The sequence below is a fragment of the Culex pipiens genome, chromosome 1 (genome assembly GCF_016801865.2).
Source record: "Culex pipiens pallens isolate TS chromosome 1, TS_CPP_V2, whole genome shotgun sequence".
In the NCBI taxonomy this organism is placed as follows: domain Eukaryota; kingdom Metazoa; phylum Arthropoda; class Insecta; order Diptera; family Culicidae; genus Culex; species Culex pipiens.
In genome coordinates, this window is record NC_068937.1 from 47580489 (window position 1) to 47594171 (window position 13683).

The window sequence follows — 13683 nt, forward strand, 5'->3', positions numbered from 1 at the left end:
ATAAGAATTTAAGAATATAAGAATTTAAGAATTTAAGAATTTAAGAATTTAAGAATTTAAGAATTTAAGAATTTAAGAATTTAAGAATTTAAGAATTTCAGAATTTCAGAATTTAAGAATTTTAGAACTTAAGAATTTAAGAATTTGACCAAAAACGTTTTAAAATGGAATCCCAATGCTCAATAATGCTGATTTCCTGTTTTTTTTTTATCTTTTTCGGCATTTTTTTGAGGTGCAGCTACAGCCTTTTTATTTTTTAAAAAATCGAACATAAATGGCAGAATGCGATACACTTGTGTTTTTTAAGATTATAATGTGAAATTGTCTCAGAATAGAATTTAATTTGTCTGTTTGTCAGTAAAGCGGTGCGCTAGTTTTCAAAAAAATACTTTTTTTGAAACAATTGTATTTTTCGGCTAAAATTGGTATAGAACGGTTAGCGGTTAACAAATGTATTTGAAATCTTTTCAAATCGTTTCTGAAATTATCCAAAAAATTATCGAATTTATCAGCATTTTTGTAAATGTAAAGCAGTCAACAAATGACCATTTTGAAATGTGTTTCAGTTTATATTCGCTAAATCCTGATCTACAATGGCAAATCGCAGAATGTTGCGTTTGAAAACATGATGATTGTTTTCGCAAGAGTTTGCGTAAGTTTGATTGTAGATGAAGTGCTATGGAAAAGTACAGTGGTTTTGTTTTTGAAACAACATGCAAAGATAGAAATCTTATGAGCAAATCCGTTAAATCTATGTTGACGACATCTCTCAAATCCTTTACCGATGACTCTGTGCTCTTGTACTAAGCTTACTGATTCTCCTAGAGAGCACAGTGGTATAGATAAAATGTTGTCGACTTAGAACAAAAATGCATCTAAATCCAGAAAATTGTAAACGATTTTGTTCAAAAAATTTCAGCGATTTCAAAAACAACAAACGTTTTTGAACTATTTTACGGATTCGCTTACAAGAATTCTATCCGTGTGTACAAACCATGTTCCATTTAAGTTTTAGATATTATTTTCAATTATTTCTGTGATTTTTTTTATATTTGATATAAGAATATTTTTCTTTCAAAATTTCTGGGGGGGGGCACAATGTATGGGCTGCCCCCCAGCAAAATTTAAGGGGGGCAAAAAGTACCGTGCCCCCCAGAGTCGGCGCCCCTGCTTGTTAGTATACTAACCGAAAAACAAAAACTGTTAGTATATTAAGATACTCTCAGTATATTGGTAAGTATACTGGCGATATGTAAAGGAAATAATAAGTATACTAACATATATTTTGATATACTGGTTAACATAATAATTATAGCTCTAAGAGTTTCCAACCCCTTGCTTTTAAAAACACTGTTTTTATCTCGGTTTTTATTCATTGTTCTCACCTAATCTACATCAAATCAAATTTCTTGTTCTCATAGAAACACTTGTTAAACTTTGCCACGTTATCCTTATAGGGTGTTCCCCTAACTTGCTGACCGATGCAAATCTCGACCACGTCGATCATTTCCTGCTTGTTGAAGGTGCTTCCGCTCTGCAGAAAGAAGCCCTCGATCGGCTGCGAATGATAGACTCCCTCCGCGTCCAGCGCTCCAACCGTTCTTCCCATGCAGGCGAGAAAGTCCTGCAATTATTAGGTTAATGCTTACAGTTTGTTTAAGGTCACGAATTGTGTTCTTACGATGTCCTGATCGCTGAAAGTCGTTAATTTAGTTTTCAAAGCTCTCGCGAGTAAATTCGAATCGCTTGGAATGTTCAGCTCTTTGAAGCAATCTTTGGCGAATCCGTTGATGGTTTCCATTTGCTGCTGGTTTAGTTTTGCCTGTACAGATTATTCAAGCGTAATTATATTTTTTTTGTATACATGCAATATTACACTTACAAAACAACAAACAAAACAAAACAATATTGAGAAAATTGCGAGGAGCTTCATTTCGAAACACTTGATTGGCTCGGAATTCTTTAAAAACTGACTGTCTCCTGGAAGATGTGCTCATCCAAAAGAAAAAAAAATGCATTTTGTTATCAATGACCTTTTCAACTTTTCGGAACAGGTTGTATAATTAAATAGAATAACCAAAAAAAAAAAACAAATGTAGCCATGCAATTTTTGAGTGAGTGATGCAAAATTTCACAGGTGTTGCGTTTAAGGAAGAGTTTCTTCACCAAATTTATTTTTATTAAAAAGAGCAGATATTTTCTCCGGTACTAGTATTTGTGCCATCCTAAACTTTAGTACAAACGATACATTTTTGAAGCCCCCTACAACATATCAGAAAAAATCGAAAATAAAAAAAAACTGGGAATTTGACCAGCCTGCAAAATTGTATGGATTCTTGCACGTGGTTTATGGATGGTCCCCATACAACAAAGCAGTCAAACTGTCAAAAAGTGCATGTTTGTTTGTCATAGTCTAAAACCTCCTTTACACGGAGAAAAATGAGTTGCCAAAATCGTGAACAAAACCAGAACGCTTTGTGCGTGGTTCCCATTTTCATGAACGCTTGTTCACGATTTTGGGAACTCTTTTTTCTCCATGTACTGTACACAAAGAAAAAATACTGTAAATTTAAAAAGATCGTTCATTGAATTAAAAGTTCGCGTTGGTGAATATTCGTAGAAAGTTCAAACTTTTGCCTTCCTCACTGAGGTAAGGCTATAATCCTGCTCTAAAAATGAACTTTTTGTTAAAAGCTCGAAGGTCCACCTTCATATATACATATCGACTCAGAATCGAAACTGAACAAACTATGTCCGGATCCATCATCCAACCCATCGTTGGTTAGGTAATCAAGAGACTTTTCCAACGAGTCCACAACATCGAAGATCTGGCAACCCTGTCTCGAGTTATGACCACTTAAGTGATATTTATGTACTTTTTAGAAGCCGGATCTCACTTAAATGTTTGTAAACGATGTCCGGATCCATCATCCGACCCGGTAATCGAGAAATCTTTCCAACGAGTCCATATAATTGAAAATCTGGCAACCCTGCCTTGAGTTATGAACACTTAAGTGATATTTATTCACTTTTTTGAAGCCGGATCTCACTAAAAAGCATGTAAACTATGTCCGGATCCATTATCTGAACCATCGTTGGTTAGGTAATCGAGAGACCTTTCCAACAAGTCCACAACATTGAAGATCTGGCAACCCTGTCTCAAGTTATGACCACTTAAGTGATATTTATGTACTTTTTTGAAGCCGGATCTCACTTAAATGTATGTAAACGATGTCCGGAACCATCATCCGACCCATCGTTGGTTAGGTAATCAAGAGAACTTTCCAACGAGTCCACATAATTGAAAATCTGGCAACCCTGTCTCGAGTTATGACCACTTAAGTGATATTTATGTACTTTTTTGAAGCCGGATCTTACTTAAATGTATGTACACGATGTCCGGATCCATCATCCAACCCATCGTTGGTTAGGTAATCAAGAGACCTTTCCAACGAGTCCACAACATCGAAGATCTGGCAACCCTGTCTCGAGTTATGACCACTTAAGTGATATTTATTCACTTTTTTGAAGCCGGATCTCACTTAAATGTATGTATACGATGTCCGGATCCATCATCCAACCCATCGTTGGTTAGGTAATCAAGAGACTTTTCCAACGAGTCCACAACATCGAAGATCTGGCAACCCTGTCTCGAGTTATGACCACTTAAGTGATATTTATGAACTTTTTTGAAGCCGGATCTCACTTAAATGTTTGTAAACGATGTCCGGATCCATCATCCAAACCACTCATAATACCCATTGTTGGTAAAAAGTGAGGAAGGCATCAACCACATAGGTGGATTAAATTAGTTTTTAATTTAAAAGTTGGATTGTTGTTGATACTACCATGCAAATCTGGAACAAAATCGTTGTATTGGTAAAAGTTTTTTACTTTTAATATAAGAAAAAACTTTTTATTGCAAGAATAAATAACATTTAACATTGCAGTGATGATTCCCGAAAAATAAAATGGATTTTATTTCAATATTTTGTTATTAAAACAGTATGTTTTCAATCTTTTTTTTTTTTGTATTTAACGCATTGGCCAACTTCCGCGTCCAAGCTGTACCGATTCTTACGGTACGCCACCGGTTCCGTCCGAAGACCCCAGGCTGAACAGGTTACGGATGGACGTTTCGTTGGGCAGCAACATCGCGGCCTTCATGTTGGAGCGCGACCGCGATGTAGAGAACAGGGTGGTCTCGATGCCGGCCATCATTAGGACAAGCTTGGATGAGTTGGCCATGAGTTGTTGATTCGGGAAGGGAAGTCGACGTTTTCCGGCTGAACTTGAAGTTTCCGATCACTTCGTCCTCCTTCGAGAATGACACAGATGTTGCCAACTCGTCGTCAACGTTCATCCGTCGTTTTCCTCTTCCGTCGGACGTTAAAATAAACTTTATCGTACTTGTTCAAAAAGCGGATGCAAATCCACATCCCGACCTTCGATCTTCGGCAGCCGCATAAACGGCGTCCTACAAAAAACAAACAAAATCAATCACAAACGCCACCAAACACCCAAGCTAGAACCCCAGCTTCCTTCTTACCCATTTCGGCCGTAAAACAGCTGCAGCTTCTGCAGGAAGCCATGGCGATGGCCTTGTCCTTTCCGAAAACCAACTTTCCCCCCGACCTCGTCCGGCACCGGCACCACCCACCTTCCACTGCTGCTGTATTGGCTTACAAAGGTGTTCGCGCCCGACTCCTGGCTGTGGCCGTGTCCGGATTTGATTCGCTTCGTGGACAACTCACTCACCACCGGCACTACCAAAATGTTTGTTTACATTTTGGACTTTGGCGTACACGGTTACATGAGACCGATCAAATGAATGAAATGGTACGACCAGCAACTTCCTCCAACATTCACAACAACAACTTTTGACAGTTGTAAAATTTGCTTTCTTCCGAACACTATTGTGTGCAATATTGCATCTTAGAAGATGAAAAATTGCACCTTCCGTCGAAACAATAAACATTTAAGCCGTTTACGCACTTCGGAAGGAACCGGTCAAGAAAAAAATCAAATGGACAGCAGCGGCAGCGCAAGCAAGTCAGAGAGGGTGAAGAAAAGCCCCAAGAAATCGCTCCCTCTCCTTTGTTCTGCCGTTCGTAAAGCTGTTTCTTGACCCCTTTCCTTCCGATCTGCATACTAGCCTTTAAAGAGTAAAATGTGTCAGACTAAATTTTCAGTAGCAATTCGTCTAAAAAGATGTAAAATTGCACATTCCTTTTATAAACATTCCATTTTAAAGCTTTCATTTTTACATATTTTTTTGCTGTGCAGTGGAATCAAAAGTTAAAACTTTTAAATCAGTTAGCAATGAGATTTTCAAAAACTGTAGCAGTAAAAGTTTTCATTTTAAAATCAAGAAAAATGCTTTTAATGTAGCAAATTTTGACCACCTTTTATTTCAACAGCAAGTTACTTTTGCCATTACAGTAATATTTTTTTGTGTGTACTATACTTACAGTTGGCCAGTTTGTAAAGCAATGGCGAAAGAAATGTGGCGATCTGCCTCTCAGCTATCAATAATACCTCGAGGTAGAGAGCCTATATGGCTCTCTAGCTCGTAGTGCAGTGGTACACAAATGGACTCTCATGCAAAGAGCTTCGGTTCGTATTTCGGTGGAAGCAATCACAAATTTAGAGAAGCGAGATTTATTTCAAAATATTCTAAAACATTTGAATAATTTACTGTTTACATAAGCTTAAACTTCTTGTTCGCGAAGAAACACTTGGTAGCTTCGGCCACGTTTTCCTTCAAGGTCGTCCCCTTGGGGTCACCGTAGCACAAATCCACAACCTCATCGACTTGCTGCCTGTCAAAGGTGTTGCTCTTGAGGAAGATTTCCTTCACCAACTGGGCGTTGTACCTTCCCTCCTCGTCCAGGACATTGTATTTTCGCGTCGCGCAGACGATGAAATCCTGTAAAGTTCAAATTTTAATTCAATTTTTTGAAAATTTTGCTAAATTTTAGATGCTTTTTACAATGTGACGATCGCTGAAGGTGATCGACTTCACATCCTGCAACGCTTGGGTGGGAAATTCCCAACCGGCTGGAATCTGCAGCTCCTCGAAACAAGCCTTCGTGACTCCGCTGAACGTTTCCAGCTGCTGTTGGTCGAGCTTGGCCTTAAAAAGAAATTATGGAAGAATGTAAATGGATTCTTACTTTCTTACTTCTAATGTAAATACTGTAAATGCGTGTAGGTACATTTAGAAGGTTAAATTGAGCAAATTTTGATCTTCAGAACTTGTCTTGACTCTTAACTCCTAAACTCCCAAGCTCGAGTAGAAGGTAGAATTTGTATGGAAATTCCCCCTTTTTCACGAGCTTGGGAGTTTACATGTTAATGAATGCTTTTATTTGGTTTGTTCTTAAAAGTTGAAGCATTTAATATTGAATTACCATTAAGATTTTACTTACCAAACAGCAACTTGAGCAGCAAACTAAAAATATTATGAGGAGCTTCATTTTAAAACATCCGATCTGTTGGAGATTCTGAGCAAAACTGTCTCACTTCTAGAAGAAATGCTCATCCAAAAATTGCATTTTGTTATCATAGTCATTGACCTTTTCGACTTTTACGAACGAATCGGTGTGAGTAGTTCAACGCAGTGACCGAATGATTTGAAAATATAATTCAAAACTTCCTCAAGAAATTCCGTAGTCCGCAAAAGATATATGTTATATGTCTTGGTTGCAGTTTTTGAGAATGTGATACCAAAAAATTGGGCTTTTATCAACAGTAAATTTTCGTTTATTGTGTTACAAGCTAAATTAACGGATTACTATTTTTACATTAGCTTAAACTTCTTGTTCGCGAAGAAACACTTGGTAGCTTCGGCCACGTTTTCCTTCAAAGTCGTTCCCTTAGGTTCACCGTAGCACAAATCCACCACCTCTTCGACCTGCTGCCTGTCAAAGGTGTTGCTCTTGAGCATAGACTAAATATATATAGATACGCCACTCCGCTGTTGGGGCTGGCGACACTACCGCCACGCCAAAATTACACCTGGTGGCAATTCACAGGTACTAATCTACCCTTTGGGAACGTTTGAAAAAAAATCCTCCTCAGTTTCAGTTCAATGCTCAGTGGGTATATCCAAGCAACTTTCGACTAGCATCTGCTGTTTCCAAGAAATGTCAAAACAAAGGCATTTTTATTTTTCGTTTTCTTTGCTGGTAGTTTAGCATCCTTCGCAAATGTTTTATGAATTTCCCGCATAAAATTATATGATGATTTGCACTGTTAAAATCATGCAGTTACAATAGATATTATAATATCTATGGTAAGTTTATTGTTGACTTTTTCGAACTTTATTGGAATGCCGATAGAGCTACCTTAAAATTCATCGTTACAGCAAATATTATGGTTCTGTTATTGGAAATCTCATAATGCATTTTGTCCAATTATTTTTTACAGTAAGTTTCATTGTAATGTTATAGTTACGTAGTGTTTTTTTTTTTTTTTGATATTGCGAATCTTGTAATTAAAGTATTGAAAACCGAGTTATATTTTAAATACAAAACATTACAAACGATTTTGACAAGCTCAAATCAAATAAAATCAAATTATTGAAATATTAAAGTACTATACTGCCCCTGATCGCATAAATGTCCCATATGCATTTTCATCGATTTCGAGTTATTGATGCAGTTTGGTTCAAAATCGTGTGCTCTTTCAAAAGAGCCTATAACATACAGTACTTTGTTCTGAAAATCAGGAGAAAATCCAGTTTTTTTGCGAAAACTTAACACGTAGCCTTATGTATGGGACAAACTTCAAATGCGTTTTTCTCAGCTTGCTGTATTTGCATATGGGACATTTATGCGAACATGGGCAGTATATTAAAATATTAAACTATTTTCATTTTAAAAGTATTGAAATACTAGAAAAATAAACTATTTTGTTATAAAATATATTGAAAAATTAAGATGTTAAAATATTAAAACATTGAAATATTAAAAAAAATAAATATTAAAATATCAAAAGAGTCGAAAATAGAAATATTTCAGTAATAAAATATTCATAAAATAATACTAAATATATGGCAACATAAAAAATATTAGATTTTTTCGAAATTTTTACATTTTAGAATTAAATGTTGTTTGATTGCTTCTACACATTGTGAAGTTTTGATACTCTGAAACTTTATATTTTTTTGATTTTATTACACTCAAACTCCGACGGTTTGATACCAACTGTTGTCAAACCAACGGGGTCACTTTTTAGTTTGACACCCCTTTTACATGGAGTTCACATACACTACCAAACGTTCGTTTTGATAGTGTGCGTGAGCGTCGTGTAAAAAGTGACAGTTTAGTTTGTTTTTTCAAACGAAAAAGTGACCAACCACCGGGGGTTGAGTGTATTGAAACATTTAAACATTTTAACATTTTAACAGTTTAACATATTAATCTCGATTGTAACATTTAAATTTAACATTAAACTTTAAAAAATAATATTTACAATGAACGCACTATTACACCGAACCCGTGCGACACTCCTAAAACGAACGCACCATGACACACTGAACATGTGCAGCCGACGCTCAAGAAACGAACGCACCATGGTTGAGCGAGCGCCGAGCTGTCATCTTTTTTCACTCGCGCGTGTTCGCGTCGCCGTTTGTTTTTTTTTTTGGTTCGGTTATTTCCGCGTAATCGGCATCCGGCACTTGTTTGAACGCGTTCCTGGCGAGGTTCCCGGAGCTACCTCCCGGTGTTTGTTGGACCTGTTGGACAGATCCGCCGGGTTGATCTGTTGTGAAGCAACAAAAATTGCAGGTGAGTAATTTGATGTCGGTGTAATTTCAGGGGGGCGGAATCTCATCCCACAGCTGGCATTTGTCATAATTAACCACATTTTTTGTGTTTGTTGTCTTCTAGGAGGAGCCGCCATGACGTGCAGGAAGGACGCGCTGGAAAGGTCCTGAACGCGTTCCCGGTGCTGGTGCTGGTGTTGACTGGACAGATCCACCAGGCGACGGATCCGGTACGGCTCCCGAATGGCGACGATTAGTTTAGCAACCACGAGTGAGTATTGGGTTGTGAAGTAAAATTTGTGCCTGGGATTTTTTTTTCTGTTTTTTTTTTTTTTTTTCTATGAGGAAGGCAGAGACACGGCCCCATTACGTTAACCTAAGTTACAGGTGTTCATGTAGAATTCATAAAAAAAAATTAAGCACCTGCAAAATTGCGAAATGTAGTCAAAAAGTATTTTTTTTTTTTCGTTAATTAGATCAACCAGTACAGAGCGGAATTTTCAATTCGAATAGCATTGCATTCGCTAATTAGGTTTTACAGCGTGACGTCACGAGCGCACACGCACACACATTTTTACTTAGACACACGTGCAAAAAATGTAAACAGTGCAGCCGAACTGTCAAATTTCTAACCTAAAAATCGAGTCGGCGTAAAACCTAATTCAAACGACTGACAACTGTCAAAAGCACGACACAAAATGCTCGGGAATTGGCAAACAATGGGGTAGAATTGTAAACATTAGTTCGACCGCTTTCGTGATTTTTAATTCGAAAGATCGAAGTAGCAAAATTCTGGCTAACAAATCCGCTCTGTACAAGAAATATCAGAGACAATTTGAAAATGCCTGGGTTTTAAAAATCAACCCTTAGAAACATCTTCAAAGAAAGAACATGATTTTTTTTAAATTTGTTTGAATCATTTTTAACAACTGTACCAATAAATTCGAAGAACGAGTTTTTATGTTAAAAAAAATAATCATCTTCCTAGTGGTGCTCTGGTGCACTATTTGTAGTACCAACCACTAGTGTCTTCCTTTTATCTGCAATGACTTCGCCGCACTGGGCACCTAAGTGTACGAGGTTATAGCTTGGAACGAAACCCCGAAAAATTGACACTTAGAATTTTATGGCGCTCGCCGCCGGACCTCTGGATTGTGAGTCCAGTACGCGGTCCGATTGATCCACCTAAAAAAATCAAACCATCCACATTAACGACCCCCAGGTCGTTTGTGGTCTCTATTGCAAGTTTCTGCTCGAATCTAGGAGTCCGAAGGCTTGAATGGGGAGAGCATCCAAACCTCTTTCTACTCCAAGGAACCTTCCACCCCACCATTGGATTGCGGGTCCAACCGCCGCCAGCAATTCCACCGGAGCAGGCTTGGTTTGGTGTGTTGTTTGTACTTATGGCATGGAGACGACTTCTACACCTGGAATGAGTTAACGGCCTAACAACAAAGACCGGGACCGACATTTTACTTCCTCATCCGATGGAAGGTTGCAGTAGATGGGAATCGAACCCAGAATCATCCGCTTACAAAGCGGACAGCGTAACCATTCGGCCACGCACTGCCACCTAAATATATATTTTTTTTTTTTTTTTGCACAGATTCGATGTTGTGGGTAAAAGTGAAAACATTTGTTGCATTATTATACACTGATACCTCTGTTTTGATACTGCTGTAGTCAAACCATCGGGATCCATTTTAAGTTTGACACCCTTTTTACACGGAGCTCACCAACACTACAATAACGAGAAATTAAAAGTAAGAGTGTGTGCGTGCAGCATGAACTTTAACTTTTTGAAAAGCCATGGTAAGCTTCACAGCAACTGGGCAGAATGTTTAACTACATGTTGCTGTTTTGTCAGCTCGATATTCGTAATAATAGAGTAGAGCGGGGCAAAGGTAGCTACTTAATGACCATCACTCTGTCATCGATGACCATTAAATATTTCAGATTCGACATGTTTACCACGTAGTACTAGGATTTCCCTCAAACCGCTTGTATATCGAAAACCAGGCAATTGCTAAAAAAATGAAGTGCCCCGTATGTGGGGCAAAGGTACGCACCACGCGGGTAAAAAAATTTTTCGCTCATTTTTTGTTTAAAACTAAATTTTTCATCTAATTTTCAATGGGGGGTCGTTTTTAACACCAAATAAAGATAATTTTACAGTATATTGACTTTCTTGAACTAAGTAAAGTTTATTTTGTAGGGTTAAAAACCGTTTTATTTTTGCATAAGTTTTATTTTTTGGTTCGATTTTGGCAGAAATACTATTTTTCAGTGATTTTGAATCAGAATCAGAAAAAGAGAAATTACAAAGAATCTTTTATGATTAGCAAAGTAATTGGCTAGGCTAAATACTAGTGAAATGGCTTCAAAGATTTTGTGAACCTGAAGTTTTGTAAAACCTTATTCTGTAAATTTCAAATATTAGATCAAAATGGCCGAAAAGTAACTTTTCTGAATAACTTACACAATCTTCCATCAAATCAAGTAAAAAACCCGAATATGAGCTTTTAAGGTAAAAATTAAGTATCAAAAAGATCCACGTAACGTTGTCCCATGCGTACTTTTGTCCCGTACTACTCTAGTGCCCGTGAGCTCTGTATAAAAAATGACAGTTCGTCAGTTTTTCGTTTGACGTTAAATCATCGTACAAACTAAAAAAAGTCAAAAGAAAAAAAGGACCAACAACCGGAGTTTGAGTGGACCAAAATTAAACGGGGTACTTTTTAATGCTAAGCAAATAGCTCTGGGCTTTAGAGGGTTAACAAACTAATTTTATTTTTGTTCAATGTTGTTTGTATTTCTATCGAATTATCTCTAATTTAGTTTTTTTTCTTTTCTGCAGGGGCTAATTTCTCGTGGATTGTGCTGCTTGATTGCGCGAATGCCGACAGCTCCGTTCATTGAAGTAGACGACGTGTTCAGCTTCATCAAGAATATATTTTCGAGCAGTGTGGACGCAGGAAACTAAAGGAAACGTGAACCAGTTCCATCGATCCGTGGATGGCTTGATTGAACCGGAATTTCAAAAGAAAACGGCGTGGAGAGAAAGCGTTAAATGAAATTTAAATAAAATGCAATAAAAAAACAATTTAGAAATACTGCTAAATTTACTGTATAAATGATTGATATCACTGTCCAAATATAGTTTTTAAAGTAAGATTAAGTACAGAAGAAACATTAAAAAATATAATTTCACTGTGTATTACATTGTAGTGCTTATTTATTTAATTGTCCGAATATAGTTTTTACAGTACCATTTAGTAGGGAAAAAAACCATGAAGCACTGTAAATTTACTGTGCAATGCATTGTAATGCTTGCTGTTTTTATTATTAATGCATGATGTTTTCTATAGTCAGGACGAATTTTTGGATGAAAAATGCAACATTAGATTAACAGTAAAATGCGTCGTATTTGGAAAAAAAATGTATGGAAAAATTTCGAAATTTTTATGGTACCGGTGCATAACAACCCCCCTTTTTTATGGTAAAGTCCCAAAATACGACGCAAATTATCTTAAAAAACGATGCTGTCTACTGTTAAAACACTGTCAAAATGACAATATATTTTATCGTTTTGTAACCTTAAAATTTACTGTAAGTTCATCAGAAATCTTTATGCGGGTTGCTGGTTGTGCCGTTTCTACCATGCAGATTCTAGCGGCGTGAATGTTCCAGTCAATAGATCGAAAGTGTTGTGCTCTTCAAGAAAGCAGGTGAGGAATAAAAATAACAAAAAAATCCTCCATCAAAAAGATTGTTTCGATTATCACAGCTTAGTGAGATTCCGGAGAACTATGATGGTGAAAGCGAACTCGGAAACGATGAAGCGGAAGTCTGTCTAGCCATCCATGGTGGATGGCAATCAACGTTCAGTCACACATCCGGACAAACCTAAGACCTCGACTACTTAACAAGCAAGGGAACAAATGCTGCCCCGCCAAAGAAGCTTCTCCTGCCACAGAAGCCCTGTGATTACCCAAATCATCTGACACCTGTACAAAAAAAAACAGATTTCGGTGTTCAACTACAGGTGCGACGGCGAACCTGACCGGAAATGTTCGTCTTTTGCATCTGATCTCGTAAAATAGTGCATCTTGAAACTATGTTTTTAATTGGTTCGAAACGATAGTAAATCAGCGTCATGTTCCAATACTGCTAGTTGTGTGTAACACAATTGGTTTAAATGTATACTATGCAATGTAAAATTCTTGGGAATAAAATAAAAATCTATTTTTTTAATTATTCTGAACTTTGTGCGTATTATTTATTATAACTGAACTTTGTGCGACTTCTCTTTTATTTGGGCCTGAGGTACTCTGCCAGGAACGGGGCTGGTTGCATTCAAGTTGTTTGGGACACGACACATGGGGTGGGAACTGCTGTGGCGGCCTTGTCAATCGCCATTTTCGCTATCAACTCCTGGTCCTTTATATCGAACATCAACATTTCAACGACGCGAATCCCATGAATTGGCGCAACCAGTTTGCTGGTGCAGACTTCACTGAAAAGAGAACACGATTTTCTAAATTGTACAGATCAAATAGGAGAACCTTGTTGCTGTTCTTACCATTAACGGACCATCGGTTCCCGGCAGAGTCCCTGTTTACGCCTCTCGAAAATCGTTTGTTGCAACTCACTCTCCGCCACAAACAGCCACCACCTCCGTTGGTATCATGGAAACCCTTTAAAACAAAGCAAGTTAGTGGCATTTTTTGATGTCAGGAAACATTATGTCGAAAAGGGCAGAGTGCTACGATTTTGTTTAGCAATTTAGTACCTGTAACTTGACTGTGGTGGCGCTCGGAGCGCTAAAGGGGTGTCGCCAACTGGGTATATGGAGCAAATTCCTAGTGGGACATCTACTTGATTAATAATCTATGTCTTGAGGAAGATTT

At 37.6% G+C, this 13683-nt stretch overlaps 2 protein-coding genes and 1 long non-coding RNA gene across 3 annotated transcripts; 1 reads left to right on the top strand and 2 right to left on the bottom strand.

The window, feature by feature from the left end:
• Positions 1-1180: 1180 nt before the first annotated feature.
• Positions 1181-1978, bottom strand: LOC120431330 (uncharacterized). The gene is made up of 3 exons (XM_039596464.2): positions 1883-1978; positions 1682-1822; positions 1181-1624 (listed from the first exon to the last, which is right to left on the bottom strand). Exons 1-3 carry the CDS (start codon positions 1931-1933, stop codon positions 1391-1393), a joined length of 426 nt encoding a protein of 141 aa, XP_039452398.1. The 5' UTR covers positions 1934-1978; the 3' UTR covers positions 1181-1390.
• Positions 1979-5645: 3667 nt separating this feature from the next.
• On the bottom strand, positions 5646-6568 carry LOC120431331 (uncharacterized). The gene is made up of 3 exons (XM_039596465.2): positions 6432-6568; positions 5993-6136; positions 5646-5929 (listed from the first exon to the last, which is right to left on the bottom strand). Exons 1-3 carry the CDS (start codon positions 6477-6479, stop codon positions 5702-5704), a joined length of 420 nt encoding a protein of 139 aa, XP_039452399.1. The 5' UTR covers positions 6480-6568; the 3' UTR covers positions 5646-5701.
• Positions 6569-8336: 1768 nt separating this feature from the next.
• Positions 8337-12404, top strand: LOC120431333 (uncharacterized). The gene is made up of 3 exons (XR_005607860.2): positions 8337-8795; positions 8898-9044; positions 11631-12404. It is a non-coding gene; the product is annotated as an uncharacterized LOC120431333 (long non-coding RNA).
• The last annotated feature ends 1279 nt before the right edge of the window (positions 12405-13683 follow it).